The sequence below is a fragment of the Hyaloscypha bicolor genome, assembly GCF_002865645.1.
Source record: "Hyaloscypha bicolor E unplaced genomic scaffold K444scaffold_107, whole genome shotgun sequence".
NCBI lineage: Eukaryota > Fungi > Ascomycota > Leotiomycetes > Helotiales > Hyaloscyphaceae > Hyaloscypha > Hyaloscypha bicolor.
In genome coordinates, this window is record NW_020194609.1 from 149907 (window position 1) to 176853 (window position 26947).

At 39.5% G+C, this 26947-nt stretch overlaps 10 protein-coding genes across 10 annotated transcripts; 6 read left to right on the forward strand and 4 right to left on the reverse strand.

The window, feature by feature from the left end:
• Window positions 1–673: 673 nt before the first annotated feature.
• On the reverse strand, window positions 674–1135 carry K444DRAFT_631395 (uncharacterized protein; the record flags this gene model as incomplete). The annotated part of the gene is made up of 1 exon (XM_024883353.1): window positions 674–1135. The coding sequence occupies one exon, from the start codon at window positions 1133–1135 to the stop codon at window positions 674–676; it is 462 nt and encodes a 153-aa protein (XP_024734939.1).
• K444DRAFT_20789 (uncharacterized protein) lies at window positions 1074–1848 on the reverse strand. Its single transcript, XM_024871057.1, has one exon. The coding sequence runs from the start codon at window positions 1660–1662 to the stop codon at window positions 1180–1182; it is 483 nt and encodes a 160-aa protein (XP_024734940.1). The 5' UTR covers window positions 1663–1848; the 3' UTR covers window positions 1074–1179.
• A 177-nt stretch (window positions 1849–2025) lies between these two features.
• Window positions 2026–3034, forward strand: K444DRAFT_20867 (uncharacterized protein). The gene is made up of 2 exons (XM_024871062.1): window positions 2026–2310; window positions 2362–3034. The coding sequence occupies exons 1-2, from the start codon at window positions 2058–2060 to the stop codon at window positions 2631–2633; spliced, it is 525 nt and encodes a 174-aa protein (XP_024734941.1). The 5' UTR covers window positions 2026–2057; the 3' UTR covers window positions 2634–3034.
• A 947-nt stretch (window positions 3035–3981) lies between these two features.
• Window positions 3982–4176, forward strand: K444DRAFT_532862 (uncharacterized protein; the record flags this gene model as incomplete). The annotated part of the gene is made up of 1 exon (XM_024875110.1): window positions 3982–4176. A coding segment is annotated over one exon (195 nt), but the record flags the coding sequence as incomplete, so codon positions are not given.
• A 3477-nt stretch (window positions 4177–7653) lies between these two features.
• Window positions 7654–8174, forward strand: K444DRAFT_481938 (uncharacterized protein; the record flags this gene model as incomplete). The annotated part of the gene is made up of 2 exons (XM_024873012.1): window positions 7654–7836; window positions 7914–8174. Coding segments are annotated over 2 exons (444 nt in total), but the record flags the coding sequence as incomplete, so codon positions are not given.
• Window positions 8175–8658: 484 nt separating this feature from the next.
• On the forward strand, window positions 8659–10833 carry K444DRAFT_564395 (Metallo-dependent phosphatase). Its single transcript, XM_024877062.1, has 2 exons — window positions 8659–9594; window positions 9839–10833. The coding sequence occupies exons 1-2, from the start codon at window positions 8751–8753 to the stop codon at window positions 10627–10629; spliced, it is 1635 nt and encodes a 544-aa protein (XP_024734944.1). The 5' UTR covers window positions 8659–8750; the 3' UTR covers window positions 10630–10833.
• A 9334-nt stretch (window positions 10834–20167) lies between these two features.
• Window positions 20168–22157, forward strand: K444DRAFT_690765 (putative subtilisin-like protease; the record flags this gene model as incomplete). The annotated part of the gene is made up of 5 exons (XM_024887778.1): window positions 20168–20725; window positions 20775–20822; window positions 20871–21173; window positions 21226–21421; window positions 21499–22157. The coding sequence occupies 5 exons, from the start codon at window positions 20168–20170 to the stop codon at window positions 21669–21671; spliced, it is 1278 nt and encodes a 425-aa protein (XP_024734945.1). The 3' UTR covers window positions 21672–22157.
• Window positions 21580–22958, reverse strand: K444DRAFT_20917 (putative short-chain alcohol dehydrogenase). The gene is made up of 3 exons (XM_024871069.1): window positions 22259–22958; window positions 21933–22199; window positions 21580–21863 (listed from the first exon to the last, which is right to left on the reverse strand). The coding sequence occupies exons 1-3, from the start codon at window positions 22601–22603 to the stop codon at window positions 21783–21785; spliced, it is 693 nt and encodes a 230-aa protein (XP_024734946.1). The 5' UTR covers window positions 22604–22958; the 3' UTR covers window positions 21580–21782.
• Window positions 22959–23119: 161 nt separating this feature from the next.
• Window positions 23120–24368, forward strand: K444DRAFT_644214 (uncharacterized protein; the record flags this gene model as incomplete). Its single annotated transcript, XM_024884934.1, has 4 exons — window positions 23120–23179; window positions 23278–23501; window positions 23749–24165; window positions 24212–24368. The coding sequence occupies 4 exons, from the start codon at window positions 23120–23122 to the stop codon at window positions 24366–24368; spliced, it is 858 nt and encodes a 285-aa protein (XP_024734947.1).
• A 167-nt stretch (window positions 24369–24535) lies between these two features.
• On the reverse strand, window positions 24536–26183 carry K444DRAFT_631401 (uncharacterized protein; the record flags this gene model as incomplete). Its single annotated transcript, XM_024883354.1, has 4 exons — window positions 24536–24854; window positions 24925–25305; window positions 25352–26023; window positions 26077–26183. 4 exons carry the CDS (start codon window positions 26181–26183, stop codon window positions 24536–24538), a joined length of 1479 nt encoding a protein of 492 aa, XP_024734948.1.
• Between the last annotated feature and the right edge of the window lie 764 nt (window positions 26184–26947).

Genomic DNA, 26947 nt, shown 5'->3' on the forward strand with positions numbered 1-26947 from the left:
TTCTAGAACTGCCCTAAGTTTTATGTTATTCTATGTCTACTTCATCACTCGGGCCCTAGCTGGCCGTGGGTGTCTCCCTCATTCCCGGTCACCCCGCCATCCTCGTCTGGGCTGATTGCAGCTAGTTGGCAAGTGCCAGCAAAAAGATCCGATCTCAGTAACTTCCCAGGCGAGCGGCCATTGACAAATAATTTCAATCCCTCCCATTAATAACCATAGTATACGCATTCAGACTCGGGCAGAGCTCAAAAAACGACCCGGGCTTCGCAGCAAAGAAGTTCGGTCTGCTTTCACCCTACTCAGCAGTATCACTACCTACCTTCAACTTTTCTTTGTCTCGAGAGCCGGCGGTCCGGCCATATCCTGCATCCCATTTCTCAAAACAACAGGGTACATACATCTGATTTTATACCCGCCGGCTAGCACTGTTATTCGTGTCCCCTATCCCCTACCAGCTTCGCGGCTGACATGGTTCTTCTATCTAGTTGCTAAGAGAGATTACGACGAGGACCCACAGAGAACTCCGGTTCTAGTTATGATTCAGGAAATGGTAGTAGTCGGCCTCCCACGTTCGCTTGCTGACTATTATTGAAAGACTTCCTGGCCAATACCCCACCGGGCCACAACCATCACTTCCCCCCATGTTATGGGAAGCGCGCATTAGAATTGTCTATTACATCAGGGTTGATATCATAGCGTACAGCTTGAACTGAGGCGGTTCATCAACCGTGAAATGTACCGCATAACTCTCTGGGACCCAAATCTCGAACATCTTTATGCTCTTTCCCTTGAGCTTGTCCAGTGGTACCAGCCACATTTCTCGCCTGTTCTCCAGTGGCATATCCTGACCATGATAATCTGGAAGAACGATCTTGAGGTGACTCAAGCTTTCCATGTTTGCGAGAATCGTACACAGCTCAGTCCAGAATCTTTTGAGTCCAGAGTAAGTGTAATTTCTGTTAAGTAGACCCGGCCGCCCATAATAAGTGAGAGACGGCATTCTCCACACTGCCTCTATAAAGGTGATTTCCGCCAGCCGTTTGGGGAGGACGAATTTGGAAAGATTCGGAAGCATTGAAGACGAAAGTCCTTCTGTAAAGTACGTCGATTGCCTCTGAATAACTGCCCATCCCATGTTAGCTCTCCCTCAGGTTTCTGGCAAACAAAAGGGCAAGGTGTTCATATCTTCCGACAGGTCAACAAGATCGCAAAATCCAGCTTCTGCATTCCTCCCATCGAATAAGGCGGCCAATGTTTCTCTGACCGGTTCCAATACTTGGTGGCTCCACAGAGATTATCCATCAATATGTTCCTGTACGAGTTGTCTTCGCTGTGATCCCAGGTGCAGTTTGTGTTCCACCAACTCCCTCTTCTTTCCCCTAGAGTCATCACCCAGGGAACGGGCTCCAGCTCACGCCGCTCTGGCCCAAAGTTCCCAAACCCAAACGAAATATGGACCCTGCGATCACCGAGTACAGCATTATATACTTCGAGGTAGATCTCAAGTGATAAACGCATGAGAGGGAGGCTCTCTGATTGAGGATAGGTAATCCGCGAGGTCTTCCCCCTGCTTTTCGATGTGCTTGGGTTTTTTGGGGGTGGGAGTGGTAGAGTCAATGCTGGAGGTCGCTCGAGGTCGGTGGAGTGGGAGACTTGGTTCATAAGCGCGGTATGGGGTGATGCGGTTGTATGGGGACGCTTGTAACGCTTCTTTGGGTCTTCCTTAAGCTTATCTTAGACAATGTTACAGAGAAAACCCAGTAATGCGGTGAAGGTCTTTGGAAAGCTGGCAACATGCTTTCGAGGAGGGTTTCTAGGCCAGCCATCATTTCGTTTGCAACGAACCAGGCTCGGCAACGATTGCTGAGTAATCGATTAGCAATCGATTGTGTGCACTATTGATTAGCTATCGATTGTAATCGATTGGTAATCGATTACTAAACGATTGTTCCACCGCTTTTACCCCGCATCCCCCCATTTTTCTCTTCTCTCTCTCTCTCTTCTTCTCTCTATTTTCCCTGCCTCGCATACTGATTTTTTCCAAAGATATCGTCAAAATGTCTTCTTCACTTGAACCAGATTCATCGTTTGCGCGATCAGTTTCAGTAGATTCCACTCCAAGTACTCTAGATATGTCAAAGTTGAGAGCACCTTATTGGGAATTTTGTCGTATTCCTACTCCAGATAATCTTAAGCAAGACGTTCTTTATTATACCCTTTGTAAAACTGAGCCATATGGTACACGAATATCAAGAAATATGGGGGATCATTTGAGCCGCCACCACCAAATTACGATATCAAAGGCTAAAAGTAAGAGCCAAATCACTACAAACCAGCAACTTAAATAACTCTGGTACGAAGCTCAAGCTAAGGAGGGAAATGGGATTGAGGAATTTGATAATAAGGTCCTTGGAGCTTGCCTTAATACAGCAGTTATTACTAAAGCTCTAATCTCCCTGATTATCGTACGGAATCTGTCTTTTACTCTCGTTAAATGGCCGGAATTTCATACCTTTTGCCAAGTCCTGAATCGAGCTTGCGAGGGCAAGATTATAACCTCTTACTCTGGAGTTTATAATAAAGTCAAAGAAGCTTGGGGAAAGCATAAGATTATCGTACGAAAGACCCTTTAATCGGCAGTCTCACTTATCCATATTTCGCTCGATATTTGGACCTCCCCAAATCGATTACTTCTTCTGGCAATTTATGTACATTTTACTATATACGATTATAAGAGGCAAAAAGCTCTTCTTGCTCTCCAGAGAGTACCTGGCCATAGTAGAGAGGACCAGTTCTCTATTCTTTGCCCTGTTCTTGAGGATTACGGCATTATACGAAAGCTTGGGGCTATTATTACCGATAATACTTCCTCAAATAATGTTCTTTGTCAATATATTTAAGCCTTCTTAGTAGAGTCGTATGATAGGGAGTAGAATACAGAGGAATAGCGAGTTCGCTATATTGGCTATATTATTAATCTTGTTATCTAAGCCTTCCTATTTACGGACGTAATTAGAGCAGAAGAGCTTAAATTATATGATAGCCAGGAGGAGACTAGAGAGCTTGCGGATAAGGAAGCAATTAGGGCCAAGTTTAGGCTCTTGGGACCACTTGGCCAAGCGTATAATATTGTTATTTATATTCGTGGATTACCAGGCCATACGGCAGCCTTTAAAGCTCTTGCGAAAAGGCTAATTCCAATGGATAATCAAACGAGGTGGAATAGCTAGTATGATATGCTTTTTGTACTTCTCAATTTGAGGCCTGTAGTAGAAAAGTATTGCCAGGACTACGAGGAAGAGCTAGAACTAGATCTTTTGAGCCACCAAGACTGGAAAAAGCTTCATATAATTAAGGAATTCCTTAGTCCCTTTTTACGAGCTACTTTTGCTATAGAGGGAGATTCCACATCCATTAATACTACGCTCTTTATAATAGATATTTTAATTAAATACTTGCAAGAAATAACTATAAGCTTACCCCTTTTCCTTTCTCTCTTTCCTTTCTTCCTTGTCTTTACTTAATTAACTTTTATAGGCTAAGTACAAAAAGAAAAAGGATAAAGAGAGCCAAGATTTCCTTTAATGCCTAAATATTGCATATGCAGTACTTAATAAGTACTATATAAAGACAGATATGTCTCCTATTTACGCTACCGCTTTAATTCTGAACCCTGCACGCCGTATAAGATATATTAAAATGCACTGGCCAAAGAAGTAGGTAAAGCCAGTTCTACTAAGAGTAAAAAAGCTCTGGGAAAGGTATTGGGACGAGGGGCCACAAGCTCTAATTATTCCAACTACTAGCTCTTCTCAGGAGCCAGAAGCACTCGATACTTACGATCGGCTTGCCTTAGCCCTTCAATCAGCTACTAGGCCAGCAAGTGGGGACGAGTATGTGGACTTTAATATAGAGGAATCGTATGATCCTGGTAAAAAGGGGGCCCTTGTATAGTGGTGCCAAGATACGTAAAGGCAACGCTGGCCTAAGCTCTCTCGTATGGCTATTAATATCCTCTCAATAGTACCAATGAGCGATAAACCAGAGAGAGTCTTTTCAGGGGCTCGTCGTACGGTAAGCTGGGATAGGGGGCAGCTAGAAGCCGAGACAATTGAGATGCGGGAGTGCCTTAAGCACTGGAAAAGGACTGGAATTCTAGATACTTTCTTTAAATAGGTAAATAACAGAGAGCCTTTCCTTTATTATATATAGTATAGTACTTTACTAAACTTCTGAACCTTCTGGAATTAGAAAAGGGGTAAAATCGTACGTATATAGGGATTAGCTCGCTAAATAATCGATTGCACTATCGATACAATCGATACCTTACGATTATGGCATTGATTGTTATTGATAGTGCAAAACGCCAATCGTTGCCGAGCCTGCAACGAACACAAATTCACAAAGGGTTTGTACCAGTCCCTGTCCGTTCTTTGAATATGCTGACTTAACTCTCTCGTCTGTAATGCATTTTTTGAGCGTATAGTTAAATGTAGCCTAAAATTTTGAAGTATTGTCCTCGGGTGTCGGGTTCTCTCGTGACGCACCAACCCTCATCTCGCTCATGCGCTCCCCTATATAGCCCAGCCCCTGGTACCATAACGCAAAAACAAAGTTCCGGGCTCCATCTTTGGGCGGGATCACCCGCATCTTCCTAACTTCGTCTCCAAGGTTGTTCCGCATAGGCATGCCGTCAAATCACGACGACACAGCTCAGAAGCCGTGCAACCCCCCTCACCGTACGTTCCCGATCTTAACACAAGCACGTATGATTGTATGGAGGCCTTCCAGCGTATTTGTGAAAATTCGTCAGCCACGCACCAACCTCCACGATTTTCCCGCTGCAGCCCACTCCCCCAACCACGCAACGACTTCCCTGGAACGGCTGCGACAAATTAGATTAACTGCGGTCTCGTTTCCTAGCCCTTTTTAGTCACAGTCTAGACATTTTGGAAGCCTAGCCAATACTCTGTCTGCACGATTTAGGAAGGGGGAGCCATCCGACCAGTCAGACGAAACTAACTCCCCTATTTGCCTATTTGGAGCTGACTGGTTTCCTGAATCATGTTCAAACCCGGTAAGGGCGTGTCTTTAATAACGCGTTGCATTTGCAGATGTGCAACAAACGATCGATTTCTCCTCCTTGAGCTCTTGATGTCCAATGGCAATCGTGGAGACAGCATGGGCAGAGCGCCTAACCTCCCGGGCAAGACCGGAAGCATACTATCACCTGTTATTGAAAAGCCAGTCCGGGTTGTTTCCTTGCACACACAGCTTTGCAATATACGTGCAGAATAGCAGATGTGCAACAGACCTTTTCCGCCTCGTCTCCTAGAAGCTTTGCGAATCGCCTGGTGGGAAGGTTAGGCGATAGTAAAGAAGATTTGGTGATAGTTGCTATATTATTACGAGAGGCGAGTCGGCTTCATATAAGGTTACCACCCTCAAACTTCAAAGCGCCGGGATCCCAATAGCACGTGGGGAAGCGAGTGCCAGGATTCCAAATATCCAAAATAATTCTCCTATCTATTACCAAATACCTCGGATGTTATTCTCAAGGAAACTATATCTCCATCGTCAGCCAAATGGTCTCGAACCTTTCGCAGAGCACAGCCTTGGCGACCCGCTGCCAAAACGACCCCATCCTGCTCTTTCTTGTCTTTCCAAGATTCTACGCGGCTGGTTGTCCACTCCGTATAGCAACGCTAACCCTCCGCTAGGATAAAGTCTTCCTCAACTAAATCAAATTTTCTTTCATCAACCCAAGTCGTCCGGATCAGGAGATGTGGTTCACCTAAGAGGTCCAATCCCACTTAAAACACTTCAAGTTGGTTAACTCGTTAGCAAGGGACTCCAATCTGTATGATTTTCGACGGAAACAGCATCTACAGAATAATCCCCTACTTTCCTCCGTTCTTTCGGCACCGGGAAACTCAACCTCGCGGTCTTCCTTCCCGCCGCAGCCAACGAATTGCCCCTCTTATTTTCCTCCCCATTTCCGCCCTCAAATACAAACACCTCCTTGGCCAGCCCAACCCCAATCTTCAACCCCCTTACTCTCCCCACCAACTCCAACTATGCTTTCACCGAATGACTATCTGTCGTAGACAGTTTCGGCACCGGCTATACGACTTGAAAAATTACATTCAACACCTTCCTTCCCTTCCCGCTCACAAACACAGTGAAATCACCATCCGCGCTCTTCTCCCAGAAACTCCTTCCAAAACCCAATCGTCAGCTTGGGATGTCCTTCCTCAAAAACAATCTCCGATGTCGCCTTATGGAAAGGCACCGCGGTGCGTGAGAGCACGCGGACGAGGATTTCGAGTTTGTAGGCGGTATCGATTGCGATTATTAGGTCGCCAGTTACGAGTTACGAGGTTGACAGATGTTGGAAAGCCGGCCATGCCGCGCTTGACGCTAGAGAGGACGGGGGAGTTCATTCTTGGGATTAGCTCGGGGAGCGTGGAACCGAAAGAAAGGACTTGGGATGGTGGTGGGGTGGTGGTGTTTAGTGAGAAGGAAATTTTAGCGGTGAAAGCTTCGACTGATGGCGAGTCGAGGGTGGGGAGCTGCATCTTGGCAACTTGCGTTAAGGGCACCGAGTTATCTTTCCTTGAGTGGATTTGTAGAACAATAAGGAAGAAGCCTCTGGGTTGTATGAAGTCTACTTTTAATGAAAGGCATTGAAATTTATGTGCGTACCTTGCAAGTGTTTTGGTGTAGCTGGGTTCTCCCCCATTTATCGGCAAATTTTTCCGATGCGGTAAAGGAGCAAGCCACCCGCTCGCTCCCAAAGAAATCATTGTTGAATCACGACGTACAGCGCAGATTGAGTACAATCCAACATAAATATTGTGAGGTCGTAACAGGCCCACAAGTTTGAAGGAAATCCGGCAAGAAAATTATGTCTCTGTCACACATGCTTCAATCTCGCTGCAAGTTCGATGAAGAACCTAGCACCCTAACTACCACAAATGGATGAAAGTGGGAGTATCAGAGAAGTCTGGAATCTATGCAGAAGATACAGGATTGTGGTTAAATCCAGAAACTTTGAAGTGTTCCCAGTGACTTTGGTGCCAAGCGAAACCACGCCATGGTGTGGAAATCGCAGATAAAAGATTAAGGATGAATAGGAATTACAAGATTAAAATGGTTATCCGGTGATAGATTTAGCATGGCGCTTTGAAGTGTGATAGAATTGTCGGAACATTCTCGATGGTGTTGTGATTTCCCAAAACGCAAGTTTCCCTCCGATCCTCCGCTTCCAGTGGCTAGATAAAGGGCCGCAATTTTGCAATATTTCGCCCGGACTCATGCAGAACCTGCGAGGAATAATCGGTTACCATAGGCCGTGGAATTATTAGACGCTTTCGTCTTTGCTACAAGATTGCACAACAATGCGGCTTCGGTACATTGTCTTTGTTTACTCAGAACCCTGACTTTGGCTCTTTGTTCTTCCTTTGTCTCTGTGATATAAATGACATATCTTCTTCCATATTCGGCGTCCACCTTCTAATTATTGAACAAATAAAGTAGACTGCTCCCAATATGCGCCTTTTCTTTTTGAACCAAAAATTAGTTTCGACGCTCACAACTATCATGAAGTCTCAGATTCAAAAGCCAACGCCAACAATGAGTATCTTCAAGCTTCTAAAGCCTGAAGATGCCTCCAAAATTCTCCCTGGAGTTGTTATGTTCCTCCCACCTCCGAAAATCATCCCAAAAGGGGCTTTTACAGATTCTGAGCTACTCGATGGAGCCTTTAATCATCCTGTGGTCGTTCTCTCAATTCCCGTGGATGTCCAGTACAACTCTCACGTTGAAATTGCCATCGTAAGTCAGAATAAACAATTTAACAACCGAGCTAACGTTGGCAGATGACTTCCTTCCATGGTACTGCTATCAAGAAGCATGTGGCATCGAAGGGTATGAAATACAATACTGGAAATTTGGCTGCGCATCGTCTCGGGTATTTGCGCGTTGCGACCGAGAGCAAGCCTTTTGCAAAAGACACATTGAAGCTTCGCAATGGAAAGGCGATGAAACGTGATTTCTGTTATGTCAACGTGAAGAAGTCGTATATGATCGAGTTACAGGCCTTGGCGCAATATGGGTTTAAGGAGCCGGTGGATGCATACAGATTAACTGCTCATTCGTTGAAGACGTTGCATTACGCTATATGCTCTAAAGAGAAGCTAGCAAAGATGGGAATAAATAAGAGGCAAAGAGAGACGGTAGTATAATAAGAAGGGTTTACGATTTAATTAATAAATATTATATTAATGACTTTGAGTTTATAAAATTAATATAATAATGAAAATTTTATTTTCATCTCTTATTTTATTTTATCCCTTCGTCCGGCGAGACATGTCCACGCGCTATGCAGGGGGTCTCAACTAGAAGGGTTCACCAGCCAACCGCCCAAATCACTCACCGCCCAAAAAATAGGTTTACTATAACCACACCATAACCACATCCCAAAATGAAGAAAATAAGTTAATATTCGTGATCTACGACCTCGCTTTAGTCATTCCAATGATTTTCTGGATTTTCTGAGCCCTTTGAAAATTTTCCAAAATTTTGCTTGGGCGGTGAGTGATTTGGGCGGTTGGCTGGTGAACCCTTCTAGTTGAGACCCCCTGCATATGTCTCGCCGGACGAAGGGATAATTTTGTGTACTCTCGACTTTTTACACGCTTGGAGTCCTTTTATTCAAATTCCCGAGGCTGTTCCCCTCCAAGAAGGCGATGTCATCCGACACTTCTGCTATTGACCTCGATAACACTCACACAGTCATTACGGATCTAACTGTGTGCTTTTGCTCTCCAACAGAAACTCCTTCTGGCTGCGAACTAGACTCACGGATATGGCACCGCATAGAGAAGGACCTCTACTTACATACAGCTCAGCAGAGCGCATGGCTGCATATAGCGAGGGCGAAGGAGACAGAGCTCACAGCTGACGACCTGCTAGTTATGGATATCAGAGTTGGCGAGCCGCATCCCAACGCTGCCTTTGATAACTCATGGGCGAGTCGACCTGGCGGTATTTGGGTGCTAAGACGTAGCTATACCGGCGACATTCGTCAGGCTGTGACAGAGCTGGGCGTTCTTTTTGGTGTAGATGCCGTTGATCCACGACCACAATGGGCTCTTATGCAACAACCGCTCCAGCTCAACGCTCAGCCAGAGGTACCGGTTGCAAGGCTAAGCGTACTATACGGCAGGGCGAAGCCGAAACAGAATGGGCCTCGGACCGCTTTGAGAGTTAGGACGGACGGCAAATTCAAGGTTTTCCAGATCTCCGACACTCACATGGTTACTGGTGTTGGTATATGCAAAGATGCCATTGATGGCCATGGGCGGGCTCTACCTGAAAGCGAGGCCGACCCACTCACCGTAGACTTCGTTGGAAAGATCTTGGATATCGAGAAACCAGACCTTGTTATTCTCACTGGGGATCAACTACATCACAATATCCCCGACAGCGAATCTGCCCTTTTTAAGGTGGTTGCTCCTCCGATTGACCGTTCGATTCCATGGGCAGCTGTCTTTGGCAATCATGACAGTGAGGGTACTTACGCATTATCACGTAAGTTGCTTGTTCCATAAGATGGCAAAACCCAGATCTAGCCATGGATACCAAACGCTGTCACGATTTCGCGAGCATTGGAGAATGCTTTGCTCCACGCGGTTGCTCTCCAAGACTCTTATGCCCTCTTGATCAGCTAGGTCCCAGCAATGCTAGCTGCCCATTTCTTGGGCCGCGTCCTTGGGCTTACATTTGTGTCATGACACGACATTTCCTGACTCTTGCTGACTACATAGCATGGCAGGCACGGCACAGATGTCAATCTTTCAGGACCTGCCCTTTAGCCTCTGTCAGTCGGGCCCAGAGCAGGTCGACGGCGTTGGCAACTACTACCTTGAGATCTTGGCTCCTGCGCCGTCACAACGCCCACTATCGACTTTATATTTCCTAGACTCCCACGGGCAGATACCAAGTAAGGTACACAATCCAGACTATGACCCGATCAAGCAAAATCAAATCGACTGGTTCACAACCACATCGCAGTCGCTACGAAAGGCGCGTGACAAGGACGATAATGACAGCCGCTTTCATCTGTCTCTGGCTTTCTCACACATCCCTATTCCCGAGTACGGAGACCGCACACTTATAATACGGGCCGGCCATCGCAGAGAGCCCACCGAGGGTCCGAGCTTCAACTCACACTTCTACGATGCTCTCGCCAAAGAGGGCATATCAGCATTAGGCTGCGGTCACGATCACGTGAATGACTTCTGTGCTCTGCTGCCACAAAAGCAAGAAAAGTCTCAGCGAAATAGCCACGAGACCCCTCAGCTTGGCCCGTGGCTATGCTATGGAGGTGGCAGTGGATTCGGAGGGCATTGTTCGTACGGGTGGAAGCGATATCATCGGCGAACGCGGGTCTGGGAAGTTGATACGAGCACTGGAGGCTTAAAGACCTGGAAGCGGGTTGAATATGCTGGAGAGCGAGTAGATGAGCTGGCGCTTGTGGAAGGCGGGGCGGTGGTCCTCCCTTGTGATATAGATGAAAGCACAGGTGGCGTGGCTGCTCTGCTCAGAGATTGTGTTGTAAAGTGAAGCTGGTCTCGCTGCGAAACTACAATACGTATTTGCTCTTTTTTGGTACACCCGGCTGCACAAACCAAGTTGTTAAGAGGAATGAAATGAGGAGATTCAGGAAGCGGCTGCTTATCTGGCAGGTATACTGAGGCCATTAGCGGGCTAGTCGACAAAACCGAGAAGCGAAAAGTGATTTTCTGATTTTTTGATTTTCGCGCCCGCACCCCCCCCCATACCTTACTAAAAAAAGAAGTACAGCATACACACCTTATTCTCGACTACTCCTAGCCCCCCCTTAGCTTGCGTAGTCCGTAAGGCAAATCCCATGGATTATAAGGCACATCTCCATCTCCCTTACTCTCTGTATCCTCCGTACTGCCTAGATCACTCGAATTATCTATATCTCCTTCGTCCCCTTCTCCTCCAGTATCCTTACCCTCCTCTGCTACAACCTCCTTCCCTATTACCTTCTGACCTTATATCTATCTTTATACTCGCTTTCTATATCTTATAGGCAGTTAAGGCTTTAGTATAAAGGGTTTTGCAGATATAGAGCGAGGCTTTCTAGACTTAGTAGGATTAGTATTAAATTAATAGAAAGTATAGACTTTACTATTATTATTATATCTGCAATTTATATAAGTACTATTAAATTTGCCTTTTATAACTATATAGTATTTAAAAGGGCCCCTCGGTCTCTTCTTATTACTATAAATAGTATAAGTTTAAGAGAATTCGGTTCTATAAGTATATATTAAGCTTGCTTCCAGATTTGCCTTATCTTTCTCTAATTCTTTTAGTTTCTTATTCTAGTATAGTTCTATCTCTATAACTTTAGTCTTATTATTAATTTGCTTTACTACTTTAGTAGTATTATTAGATAGTATAAGGAAATTAAAGTATTATTATAAAAGAGGAAAAGAAGGTTATATATAAAAAGGAAGTTAAAGAATAGAGGGATTTATTAGTTAAATATATTAATAAGAGAGGATATTATAGACTGAGTCTAAATTATTAGAAAATATATTATAAATATTATCTTTCTATTTATTTATAGCTTTATTATCTTTTCTACTACTTTTATCTTTACTAGAGCTACTATCTAAAGTTATATTTAATATATTTTTAATAGAAGAAAGCTTTAATAATAGTATTATATATTAGAATTAAAATTGTTTTTAGAAGAAAATTAAAATTAAGGTTAAGACTAAGATTAAAACTAGTATAACTATATTTTTATTATTTACTTTTAGAATATAAAGATATATATTTAATATAATTATTTAAATCCGAATAAATTTATAATAAATAATACCTGAAAATAGAAATATTAGTATTTAATAGCTTTAGGTTAAGTATATTTAAATATTAAAAAAATTATAATTTTAGATATTATAGTTATAAAAATAAAGATATAAATATTCTTTCTTTTACTAATTTATAAAAGCTAAAGTATACTAATAATAATTAAACTATATTTAATTTATATAATTAGCTAATTTACTTTACTAATTATAAATAATTCGAGGTAATTTAAATCTTCTTAAATCTCTATATATAGCTTATTATATAAACTTCTATATTTCTATATTTAGTAATATTATAATTATAATTTTTAAATAAGAAAAATTCTCTTATTCTAATATATATAATTATATTTATTTCTTATTTTTCAAATATATAGTTATTAAATTAGAAAGGCTTAAGAATTCTAAATAATACTTTCTCTTAAAAGATATATATTTTTAATAAATAATAAAAGTAAATATAGAATTATATAATAATATAACTATTTTATATTAGTAATTTTATTTTTTATAAAACTATAATTCTATTTTATCTTTATTCTAAAACTTTTATTTTTCTTCTATATTTTTTCGACTTTATTATTAATACTAAAAGCTTTTATCTTTTACTAATACTTTCTTTATTAATACCTCTATTAATACTAAAAGCTAATATTTAATTACCTTATAACTTTTCTCTTCTTTTTCAAACCCCTCTTCTAAACCCCTTTTCTAAACCCTTCTTCTAAATTCCTCTTCTAAATCCCTCTTCTAAATTCCTCTTTCGAACTTCTTCTTTAAACCCCTCTTCTAAATCCCTCCTCCTTTAATACTTCTACTATTAATATTAAAAGCTAGTATCTAACTATTTTATAATTTTCTTTTTCTCTTTTAAACCCCTTTTTTGAACCCCTTCTCCTTTAATACTTCTATTAATAATACTAAAGCTAGTATCTAACTATTACTTCCGGGTTACTTTTATTTAGAACTCTTATATTATAAGTCTTTAATCTACTTATTTCTTAGAAAGCTAAATTTTAGATTTCTTTTTCCTTTTTCCGATATCTCTTTCTTCTTTTTTCTAATATCTCTTATACTTTCGGGTTCTTTAAAAATACCCTTTTTCGAACTTCCAAAAAAGAAACTAATTTCTATTTAGCTTCTTTTGAATTTTAATATTTCTTTTCCTTTTCTAATATCTTTTATATCTTTAGGCCCTTTAGAAGTATTCTCTTTTAAACTTTCAAAAAAGAGGCTAACTTCTATTTAGATTCCTCTAAACTTTAATATCTCCTCTCCTCTTTTAATATTTATAAAAGCCTTTAGGCTATTATTAAATATTTCTATTCTTTGTTTTGGAATATATACTAATTTATTCTTATAGGAAATTGTTTTTTTCTTTCTAATCTCGATTTCTTTAATATATACTTCTTGCCTTTAGGCTATTTAGATATCTTTCTATTTGCTTTTATAAAATATATATTAATTTATTTTTTAGTTTCTTTTACCTTATTTTTCTTTTAATATTATTATATATATATCTAGTTAGTACTAGTTCTTATAACTTATAGTTAGGCTTTCTATTTATTAAATATTCGGGTATTTTATTTTACTTTTATTTTATATATTTTATTTTATATATTTTATTTTATATATTTTATTTTATATATTTTATTTTTCTTTTATTATAGATTAGAATTTAAATAGTATTTATTTTAAATACTTATACTTTCGGGTATATAAGACTTCTATAGATCTTTCGGGATTATAAACCAGCCTATTTTAGTTTAGAAAAGCTTTTTTAAAAGTATTTTAGAAGTTATAATATTTATTATAACTTTTTCTAAAGATTAATATAATATAGATATTTCTAGTCTATTCTCTTTCTATAGAGTAAACTACTATTCTAAATCTATATAAAAGTTCTAATTATCTCTTAAATTAAAATATAGGTATTTCTTATTTCTATTAAATTAGATATAAAAGATAATAGGTGCCTTTAGGCTAGATTATAATACTAGTTAAATACTAAAACTCTTTATATCTATTTTATAAACTTGTAATTTAAGATATATTATATTTAATAGAGCTTCTATATTTAATTACTTTATATTATAGTAAAATATCTTAGTATTATAATTAGAAAAGTTCTGTTTTATAATCTTATCTACTATTTATAGATTTTCTAGCTAATAAGTTTTAGCTAATAGCTAAGAAACTTATTAGCTACTTTATCTAAAGCCTCTAAAAATAGGAAATTATCTTAATAAAGACTTAATATTAAAAATAAATTCAACTAATTAATTCAAATAAGGAGTTTATAATAGAAGTTTCTATATCTGGATAATTCTATATAATAAACTCAAGTTTCTATTTCTAGTTATATAAGTAAGCTATATAAGAAACTTCTATTAAAATAGTTTCTGTTTCTAGTTATATAAGTTATAATATATAATAAACTTAAAATTTTCTAATTTATTAGAGCTTGAATTATCTTTAGAAGAATTAATAAGCTTTTCTAGATAGACTTATTAAGGCCTTGGTTTTTAAAGGTATTAATTCAGCCTTTTTATTTCTCTTTTAGATAATAGTTCGGCTTTTAGGAATTATATATAAATATTAATAGAACAAATATAGAGATATATTATATATACTTTCTAGATAGATTAGAATAAAACCTATAGAATTCCTATAATATTTATATTAAATCTATAATACTAGCTAGTAAAGACTTTAATAACTTTAATAAGACTTGAATTATAAGCCCGGCTTTTAGATTTCCTACTTAACTTAAAGGTTAAATAGTCTATAATAAATTACTTATTATAGAATATATTATATTCTTTTTCTAAAAAGTACCGGGTACTAGTAATAGTTCAGAAGCCCTAAAGCCCTTAAGACTCTTTATAAGTTTCGGGCTTTAGGACTTTTCTATAGCTAGCTAATTATATAAAATTATATAACTATACGGGTCTAATATTAATATAAAGTAATTAATAATTTTATATATAGATATAATATAGTTTTTAGTATAGCTAGTCTAATATATTATATATTTATATATAAATACCTGTAATTTTATTATTATAATATAATATATTCTTAATATAAAAATCCCTTTATAATTTTAGACTTTTAGAAGCCTTTTTTATATTAAAGATAGAATATATAATATAGTTTAGATATTAAACTCAAAAAATAAAGAATTATAAAGGCTCTAATAATTATAAGACTTTATAAACTTAAATAGATTTGAATATTATAAAAGTATTAAATTTAGTAACCTGACTTTTAAATTATATAAGAACTAATTAAAGAATATTATTTTAAAGTATTAATTATAAATTCCAAATATATATATATATTTATAAGGAAATAAGATCTAAAATAGTATTAAGCTAATTATAAGATATAGGAAAAAGTATATTAGATATTAGATCTATTTTTTCTTAATTATCTTAACCTTAATAAATATTTATATATAATTTATTAGACCTTATATAATAGATTTATTTAAAAGAAGTAAGGTTAATTAGTCTAAAGAGTTTAATAATAATAATTAAACTTCCGTTTAGTATAATAAATAAAGTACTAGTAATAGCTCGGGTATTTTAGGTTTTATTTATAAAACTAAAAATATTATATCTATTAATTCTCTATATCTAATAAGGAAAAAGAATAATATATCTATTATTATAGAATAATACTTATATAGTCTATAAGATTAACTATAGTCTCTTTTACTAGAGAAAAGAATAATAAAATTAAAAGAGAATCTAATAACCTATTACTATTATTATTATTAATAGCTTTAATATTATTATTATTATTATTATTAGAATTAGCTTTAATAGTATTTTCTATAGTACTTTCTATATTATTTTATAGCTTCTAAAAGTTAGTAAATAGAAAAGAATTCTAATATATATAAGTTAATTAAACCTAAAAACAAGAATCTATAAAAGAAATAAAGAATAGAAGCTAGAATTAAATAAAAGAATTATATATATACTTTTATTTACTTATTAGTTTATTAGATCTCTTTTTATTTTTAAAGTTTTATATTTATACTAGTAAATAATACTCTTTTAGGCTCTTTGGGCCTTCTTAGTCTATTATTTAATTTTCTTAAATTACTATATTTTCTAAGTATTTTCTAGTTCTTTATAAATAACTTTAAAATAGAGATCTTTATATAAAGTCTTATTCTAGTATAAAATAAGGAAAATTATTTAGATATTTTTAAAGCCTAGATATATACTATAGTAGGAAAGGTTAAAAACAGTTTAAATAGAACCTAGTAAAACTATAAGTTCCTAGACTCTTTTATTATTAAGACTAGTATAGAATACTAGTTTATTTATATTATTAATAAATTAATAATAATAGATAGATCTACTAATATAAAGAGAGAAATAAGGGAATAGCTACTAAGAAACTATATTAGAAAGAATAGAAAAGACTCGATTATTTATTTTAAATTAAAAGCTATCTATTAAAAAATATCTATTAGAATTTATATAAAGAATCTAGTAAAAGAAATAAAAGAAAACTTACTATTAACTTCTTTAGAAAGTTAAATAGTTCTTTATTTAGCTTTTTAATTCTTTATATTATTAAATATCTATTTATAGAAAACTAGCTATAAAACTATAGTTTATAATTCTATAAAACTAGATCCGGCTATATTTTGATTTATAAGACCTTAAAAGACTTTAGATAGTCTATTACTAGTATAAGAAGCTATAGCCTAAATAGCGGCCTAAATAACTCTTATATTTATAGCCCGTTAAGCTTATATAATAGTATAAATATTACTAGAAAAGTAGTTAAATTAAGTAATATAGCTTATAGTAAAAGAAAATATAGAAGAGAGTAATTATAGGGCTATTAGAATAAGAAGAGCTTAAAATAGAATAGAAATAGTATCTGGCGGCTATATAGTAATAGTAACTAGAAAAACAGATATAATAGATATTTCTAAAAGAAAAAATACGAGGTAAGAATACTAAAAAGAGCTAGGGATCTGAAATATTTCAGGTATAAAAGAAGAGATAGATACAAGCGGAATTTCAGAGCTATAAAGTTCAAGTTTACTAATATTACTATTCTAAATAAGTAAAGCAGTAGCTTTTATATTATATTTATTATTAGTAGATTAATAGAACTTGTAATATTAGATATTACTATACTAATATTTAGCTATAGAATATATAGTATTAGGGCAGGTTTTAAAAAATAATAGTACTATTTTAAAAAGTAAGAATTTAAGAATATAGAATATTTATATAATAAATAAACTTAATAATTTTATTAGTACTACTTTTAAAAATAAAAAGGGGATTTCGAAAATAATATATTTAATAATAAATAATATTTATTTTAATATATCTAGTTATTTTATAACTGGCTTATTTAACTATCCTATATTATTAGAAGTATTACTAATAAAGGGCTATTTCTAAGTAAAATTCTGGACTATTAGAAACTATATAAATATTATTCTGGCCTATATATTACTTATATATTTTATATTTATTAGAATAACTTATTTAAGGATTTTATTTTATATAATAGTAGTATTATATTTACTAGTTAGCTTTTTAGACTCTTCTAATATTAGTAGCTACCCTAAAGCTATATATATCCGGACTATATATTAGAGCTAATTATAAGCTTAAATATATAATTAGTTACTATTTCTATTAATATTTCCTATATAAATATTAGTTATATTTATATTATAAAATATAAGCTTCTAATAATATTATTCTAGTATTTCTTTTAATAGAAACTTATTAATATCTATATTAGTATATAAATAAACTATTTATATAGAACTATATAAGATTATATTACTTATTTTAAACTAAATAATTATTAAGAATTATATTATAAAGCTCTATATCTATAGGGCAATTCTAGTATTATATCTTATCTGGGGGCTTTATATATAGTCTAAATGGCTTGCTAGCTACTATATTAGACCTAGATTTGTTTTTTCTAATTCTATAAATATTTTATAAGTCTATAAATTTATATATCTTATTTTGGATCTATTATATATAAAGTACTAGTAAAGTAATCCGGTTCTATAAATATTAGTAATTATAATTCTCGGTATAAGCCAGTTCCTAAAAGTAGTTCTATATATACTAATTGGAATTAATTATATAATCTAATATTATAATACTAGATTTAATAGTTTTAATAAAAAGTAGTATAATTATTAGTATCTGATATTTTCTTCTAATAATAGAAAGAATAAGAAATAGATATAAGGAAACGGAATTACTTATATACTACTAGTATAGCTAGCTCTTCTAAAGCTTCTATTATTAGAATTCAATCTACTAATTCTCGGTATTTTTTCTAGAAATAAAATAGTTCTCTATATATATAACTAATGAATTGGCTATTTATAAGAATATAAAGTATACTTTAGTAATAAAGAAGAGTTTAGAGCTTTAATTAGTTCTAAAAAAATAAGAATAGTAGTTTATTTAAATACAAATCTGAAAATACTACTATATAACCGAATAGATAGTTTAATTAGAGATTCCGGTATATATTTAGATAATATTATATAAATAAATATTAATATAAGTATATATCTTAATCCCAAATAGTAATAGCTTATTATATCTATTAATTAACTAAATCTAGTCTAATCTAGATATAATATATTCTTTTTTTTTGGATTATATCTATTATATTTATAATATAATTATCTCGGGATCCAGAAGTTATAATATTATATATAAGCTCTTTCTATAGATAATAAAATATATTAGTAAATAAGGCCCTAATTTTCTAAACTAGGGTAAAATAGTAAAGTATAAAAAGGCTAACTAGATTACTAGTAAACCTTATTAATAGAAATATATATATAAATACTACTATTTATAACTTATAATCCGTTTATTATTTAGTTTATTCTATAATATTATAAATAGTTATTTATTTGCCGCTTGCCTATCTATTATAGTTATATAGTAAATAAAACCAAGCTTTTTATATATATAAATAACTCTAGTAATTAAAGCTATATAGCTATAATTCTTAAGATTCTTAAGTATTTTCTTATCTATATCTTCCAGATAATATAGGATTATAATCTATATATAAAGAAAAGATATATTTGCTATTTAAATATATATTTAAATATTTCATTCTTATAGTTAGTATTTTATTATATAGGTATTAATATTAATTTTCTATAAATCTTTTAATCTTATTATAATTATTTTATAGGAAACATTTATATAAGCCTATTTAATAATAGTATTATAATATAATAAAAGATTTATAAAGTATTATAGTATTTTAATATAATTAAATAAGGTATTAATAGTATTAATATATTATAAGTTCAGGCCATATATTACTATTGCAAAGCACTTTTAGTAATATAAGCACTAAATTACTGGAGTAACAGTGAGGCGTATCCTAAAAATAGAGGGGTAGGTATGTACGGTTGTCAGAAATCAGAAAATCAGAAATCGAAAATCAGAAAATCAAATCTCGCTTCTCTGTTTTGTCGACTAGCTAGCTGTGGGCCTCAGTAAGGTATCCGGGGAGGTTGTAAGCGAGTTCCTTCAAGGGGTGAATGTGTCTATACTCGCAGGCGAACAGGGGACACAGTCACTGCCGCGAATATATGTCTTGTACGTAGAAAAAACAGACAATTCAACAGAAAGATCAAACTACGTCTGCTGCTGACAGGAGTTGATGAGTACGATGTTGGAGTACACTGCGTAGAAAACTGCTGCTGACGGGAGGTGATGAGCCCTCGTTTCACGCTTCCCAGAAGCAACTTCCAAGGTTATGCGCAAGCACACTCAAACAAACCTAGCCGCTTCTAGTCTGCAAATCTAGAGGCGCCTAGTAACGAGTGGGCGCCAGAACTCAATCAATACTTCTCCATTCCTGAAACAGCAAAAGACGCGGACGACTCTTCGACCCATTCTTCATCGTCGCATCGGTGCTGCAAAATTCCGCGGCGGGAGTATCCTGTGGTGTGCATACCACTTGGCAGCTTGGCAAACACCAGAAATAAACGATTTTCTGTCCTCTCACAGGCCTCGCGTTCGCTGTCTGACTTGGCGGAGTGTCACTTGGCAGTTTCCGCCCCGAGCCTTGGCGATCTCCCTTCTCCTTTAACATTATATCCTCACCTCTTTTACTCTCTCTCTCTCTCTCTCTCTCTCTTTTCCCAGTCCTTTTTGATTGCGTTCATTTTCCTTTCAATCTCGTTTTTTTCGTCCAAAATGGTTTCCTTTTCATTCAACATTCTTGTGTGCATTTCAGCGGCATTCTACACACTCGTTCAAGCAACTCCAACACCAGGTCGCCATGGTGCAAAAGTCAGTGGAATCGGCGTCCCCGTCTCAAACGAAAAGGCCAAAAACATCATTTCCAATCGCTACATCGTAGTCTACAATAACAACGCCTCCGACTCTGCCGTTGAAACCCACCAGGCATCCGTCATGACCGCCCTCCGGAAACGGAATCTCATAGCGAGAGGCAAAGAAGGGAGGATGTTGAGCAGCAAGATGGATGCGTTCTCGATGTCAGGGTGGAGGGGCATGAGCTTGGAGGCAGAGGATAGTATGATTCTGGAGATTGCAAGCGCGACGGAGGTCGCCTATGTAGAGGCTGATACGGTGGTTAAGACGGGTGCGTTGGTGAGCCAGGCAAGTGCCCCGGCGGGATTGAGGAGGATAAGTCATGCTGCTGCGGGGGGTGCAGGGTATGTTTATGATAACAGTTCTGGGGGTGGGATCGTGGCGTATGTTGTTGATACGGGGATCAAACTCACGCACGCCGTAAGCCCTCTGTCCGTCGTGGTGAAAGGGGAATGGCTAACGAGTACAGGAATATGGCGGCCGTGCAATTTGGGGTGCGAACTTCGTCAATACCATTGTACGCCCCCTCCCTTGGCCGTGCCTTGCCTGAAACTAACCGAACCAGAACACAGACGAAAATGGCCACGGCTCCCACGTCGCAGGGACAATAGGAGGGGCAACATACGGCGTCGCTAAGGCCGTCTCCCTCGTCGCTGTAAAAGTCCTCGATGCCGACGGAGCAGGCACAAACTCAGGCGTAATCCAGGGCCTGAATTTTGTAGCCACAAACTCGACAGCTAGAGGATTGGCAGGGAAAGCAGTGCTGAATATGAGTATTGGAGGGAGTAAGAGTACCGCGCTGAATAGTGCAATTGCTGCGCTGACGAGAGCGGGTGTCGTGGTTGTTGTCGCGGCTGGGAATGATAATGTACTTCCCTTTCTTCCCTCCCTGCTTCCCGGTCTTGACGATACAAAAACAGATCGACGCAAGCTCCACCTCCCCAGCCTCCGCACCTTCCGCCATAACAGTCGGCGCCATTGACGCGTCCACAGACACCAAAGCCTCATTCTCGAATTTCGGCGCTGCAGTCGATATCTTTGCGCCGGGTGTGAAGGTGCAGTCTGTCGGCATAACGAGTAATAACGCCAGTGCGGTGTTGAGTGGAACGAGTATGGGTACGTATATATCCCATTCTCATTGAAATTTCCCGCTTGGGAGGTGGAAGGATGGTAGGCTGATATGAAGTATGTAGCGTCTCCTCACGTAGCAGGTCTTGCAGCATATCTCATGAGTCTCGAGGGGCTCGCTACTCCAGCAGCGGTAACAAGCAGGATGAAACAGCTCGCTGGAGCGTCGGGGGCGAGTGCCAGGGGAGCAAATGCTGCGACGACAACGTTGATTGCTTATAACGGGGATGGATTCTGATCACTCACAATTTCAACTGCAGTTTAATATTTATACCCGATAGAAAAAGGAAGCAAGATTCGATTCGTCAGATCTGAAGTTTATGGTTCACCTTACTATTCTCTCTCTTCTTTACTCCTCAGCCAAAAGGTCTAAGTCCAGCGTCCACTTATCCTTCTCCTGAGAATGCACTTCCCAGAATTTCTTCGCAATCTGTTCCGTCCATTATCAGCATTGGCATACCCTAACATTGCGAGATGGAGGATGGGAGGAGAAACATACTGCGGGCTGATTAAACCACCTATCTTCCCTGCTCACCGGCCCCCCAATATTCAACAGTGCAACATGCACATCCGGGTGGGTCATCGCGAGACTTTGAACCAAGTTCCTTTGGCTAGCTTTCGCCAAGCTCAGCGAGAAGACCTGTGGGGCGGGCTGTTGAGGCAGTAGACTACTTGTCACTAGCAACGATGGCTTGTCTTCAGGTTTGAGTGCTGAGAGGAGAGGGAGTCCCCATTGCGCGGCGGTGTAGAGTGCTATTGTCGTTGTCTGAAAAGGGTTAATTAGGATTGCGTGTGTGTGGGTGGAGGGGGGATGGAAGATCTTGCCTTGAAATCCTTCAAGATCTCTTCCTCAGGGAAGGTGAGCAGATGGCTGGGCTCCACTCTCGCAGCATTAAACAGCACGCAAGTGAAAGTCGCGAATTTCTCCGTTTCTTTCAGGACGGCCGTGAATGCTGCGCTGTTGGTGATGTCCACGCTCCATGTTTGAACTTCAACTATTTTGCCAACCGAGTTGGCGGCTTGCAGAATGGTTTCTCGGTCCTTGGAGAGACGAGTCTTGTCTCGTGATACGAGGGCAATTTTGGTGTACTTCCTTTGGGCGAAGAGGGAGGCGGCTGTGACGCCGATGCCGGGGCCGCTGCCGATGATGAGGAGACCGTTTGAAGACATGATGAAGTTTGTCTAGGGCAATGAAAGTGTTCAGGAGATGCTGAGCTGATTTTATCTTCAACATAGTCACCAAGAAGAACAGTCGAAATATATAGGCTTGCTTTGAAGTCACGTGTTGAAGTTCACGCGGCTATCCTCGCCGAGAAAACTTGCATTGTGTAAGCATTGCGAGGACATCCAGGCAAAAAGAAGCCGAAGGTGCGAAGTAGACAAAGAGAAGAAGACCAGCTCACTGTTTAGCCTTCGCCGCAAAGGTCTGAGGGGTTCCGTTTGTGTGAAAGTTACGAGTAGCCTTCGTGCGGCCGCAGCCGCAGTGGCGATCGCCACCGGGCATGTCCCACTCCTCCACCATGCTGTTGTACATGATTTCTAGGACCCAGTAAAGGCCCACGGAAATTCATAATTTCGAACTGGCATGAAGCGCGATATTACTCAGCTCGGCGACTCGAAGTCAAAGGGCATCAGCTGTTGTCCCTTCCTCGATTTGCCACCCAAGAACGCCTTTCACAAGTCACCATGGTTGACTTCACCCTCTCCCCAGAGCGAGCACAACACCATCCGTGGCATGACCAAATCGTTCGCGTACAACGTTCTCTCAATCGCAGCAGCTACATATGAAAGATACACAACGCAAAAAGAACGCTTCCAATCGCTCCGCCCATTCTATCGCAAAGCTGTTGAGGGGCACGGGTTTGGGCCTGACACCATTATTCATCGGAGGAACACCTGTTCAGCATGAGGAATTCTTGAAACCGTTTCTGAGTGGTGAAGAGGAGCCATTGACGTCTCATATACATTCGGAACCAGGAGATCCTGCGAATTATCTGGAGAAGAGAGGGAAGGGCCTGCAGACAACCGCAAGGAAGGAGGGCGAGGATAGGATTGTGAATGGAGATAAGTTTGTATTTCCATTAAGCACTTGGTTGAACCCGACGCTGGCGTAGGTGAAGACGCGGGCAACGAATTGCTGAGGTTGGGATGACCGTGGAGCTGATTTTCAATGTCTTGTCTGCGACTATTCGCATGACGGGAGGGATCGGGATCCGGATGCAGTACCTGCGGATTCGACCATGATTCTGCTAGTAACGCGCGAGATCGCCGCCAGGAACGAGGCCAGCGCATTTCAGGTTTCAAGCGTATAAAAGTTCAGGCCATTCATCAACAGCTGGCCCACCCACTCGCTTCGCTGGATTCTGCGCGCCAGTGCGCAATATCCTCGTAGCACCTGGAAAGGGCGCTGCGAGCGTGGCAGCGTCTTTCACCTCTCCGGCTTGTTTGGTAGGTGCCATGTCTGTTGGCGTAATGCCTGCAGCGTTCGAGGCGGCTCTTCAGTTTGGCAAAACCAGACCTGAGAGCAGAGGCACTGGCACTTCTGAGCAGACAAAGTGTCCTGACCTCTTGATGGATATTAAGATGAGGACCGATGCGGCTAGATTCTTGACGTGGAAAACCGCTAATGCGTATGATAATGGGCATGGGCTTGAACTTTGCTTGGATGCCAAGATCTTCTGCTCAGATCTTGCCGTAAAGTCGGTTGTCGATGCAATGTCAGCCGTGGGGATGTACAATATGACATAATCCTCGAAGGATATTGCCGACAAATTCTAGGTCCTCAAATGACAAGGACACGGTCTTTCCATCGTTGTTGAACGATGCGATGTGTCTGCCACGCTTCGATGGGGGAAATGTTGGGATGAGAAGACGCGGACTGGAGAAATTGATGGTGGCGGATGGTTATCAACCGTGGGGTTCGACCTTCGAATGACCGCGAAACGCGGGAGCATCAACCCCGGCTGATATTCATGTCCCGGAGGAGCTCATGTGCTCCATGAAACTCTCCCGCATCTCTTTCAGTAGCAGAGCAAGCTTTCTTTTTCTCAGCCAAGGCGATATCAACCAGATCTAGGTAGTGTTCTGGAAATGTTAGCTAAATTATGGAGCCCGCCTTGGTGACTTACTGCCAACATTCCACCTCTTCCCGAAATACTCAAGCGTGCCTCTCAAGCTCTTCATATTTTCACTCCATTCGGGACCCAGGAATTCATCCCCCGCGAAGTCAATATATAACATTGCGGCCCGGTATACCGCATACGTTGCTGGAAGAGGCAGTGCAGGAAGGTCAATGAAGGCTAGATCCATGTGAAATCTCCGACTGATGTCGATGACCATCCTCGTCGTCGAGCTCAATGCCATGCATGCAATCTCTCTTCTATCATCGTGTCCGGGCGACCCCCTAATCAGTTCCCATGTTCTGACGTGGAGGAGTAGAAGAGCACTGTTACTATTAGCTCGTTGCTGCCATCACCTAGATGGAGGCATACCTGAGTGCGAGTCCGATTGCCGCGCAGCATTCTTCCCAGCCGTTGACGGCCAATTGCATCAGGCTCATTGCAAGTGTTTGAAGGGATGCATCCAGTTCTCTAGACTTTGCTTCGTCCATCTCATTAGTGTATGACGACCGTGCCACTAGATCCAAGACTTTCCCTAGAAGATGAGCCGCCTCAGAAGCACGGCAGAAGGGGCCTAGTCTGGTTGTTGGTCGAGAGGCGGCGGATATCCCGGAGATCGTTCTCATGGTAATGGGTCTGATTAGTCCAGCGTGAGCTTCGTCATCAACGGGCAACTCCATCGACGGGACTCCGTCACTCGAGCTCCCAACTGTAAGCTGTATTTCTTCGGGCGATAGAATTTGATTCAAGTGTCTGCGAGTGATGTTAGACGAATCGTTACGAGTTGACGAGAACATACCTATCCAGAATAACAAGACCCCACCATAATCGTCCAAAATCGGTGTTCTGAAGTTCAGGTGCAGCTCGTAGGGCGACTTTCATCTTCATGGCCATCCTGGTACACACAGACATGGTCAACTGAGCCACATCGATCATGCCATGCCCTTGCTCGTAGAGCGAGAGAAGGACTCCAGCTTGAATAACTTCAATGGACAAATTCCCGGAGGATGTGAGGGTGGTGAGAAGAGTCTTGGCTTCGAAGTAGATAGGTGTTTGCATCTCTTTGATTCCACTTGGCTTTCCGGGCTGGCGGGTAACTAAATACATGCAGAGCAAGAGATTGGAAAGCTCGGGGTTGTTGTCGGAGGCGATGTTTTCCAGTTTCTCGACGCATCTCCGGGGCGATATGATCGGGAGCCAGACATCAATCGTTCGGAAGTAAAGAGCCGTGACCGACTGCACATTTTCTCCATTGGCAATGAGAATGGAAAGCACCTGGGAAGGGATGTTTGCTTCTCCGCCGGAAGACTTGGGAGAGCCATGTGACAATGAATGCAGGAGTCTGGAAGCAGACTGCAGTGATGGAGGAGTGTGGACCTCGATCGAGGACGCTGGTGAGGCCTTGCTTTGAGCCCCTGACGACTCTGGGGCATTGCCTGCAGTCCAGTCGTAGTCGCATCTCAGCAGAAGTCTGAAACGCGTCAGCCGATGTCCATCTCATAAGGTTACCCAGCGAGGACGCACTTGGCGCAGCGTGCACAAGAGGGCAATTCTTTGCTGCACTTCCTCTTCCCGTTCTTGCAATTCCAGCAGACTTGCGAGGCTAAGGTCATCGCAGGTCTGCCGGCCATGTCGAGCAGTGCGGCTCGCACAGGGACGAATCGTAGATCTGGAGCTGGTGGGAGGTTGCACCACAAGGTCGCACCACACAGCACACAGCACACAGCACACACCACAAGCCGCGCGATCCGGGCGGTGGGAAACGAAGATTTCCGCCCACCAGGCTCAGCTAACTGCGTGGCCAGTAGTGGCCACCAAACAGTGAGAAGTGGTGATCCGGCCTGTGTCCTGCGTGGGGTGAGCACGCAAGCGCGATTCAGATCAAGCCGAGGTTGGGAGTCGCTTTGGCGGCATTGGCATTGGCATTGGCACTGACATTGGCATTGGCAACCTCGACTGCGAATGCTTCTCTTTGTTGAAAAAGGTGCCAAGATTCTGGTGCCCAGGGCAGCTTGGGCGCTGGGAGACTAGTGCGATTCCGGCCTTATATATATAAAGTTGAAAGGGCGTGCCAGCCCCGATTAGAATGGAGAATCAAGGCCTTCCAACCACCCCAAGTAACACTCTCGTCCCAGGGTCGCCGAGGGTGGTTATGCGGTACAGGGACGAGAATCTCTCGTTGTTCAAGCTGCAGCTGCCTGCAGCTGCAGGTGAGGTTTGATGAGTGATTGTTGTGTTGGCGGTGCCGTGGTCTAACCCCTTTCGGCCATCAAGGCCAGCGATTTAATACAGAGAAACGCGTCGACAATCGCATTCGATTTCCATCCGATGTCTCACGAGTCTCTGACCACCCCTTCTTCAGCAACACAAATTGTCCTTGACAATCGATATCGCT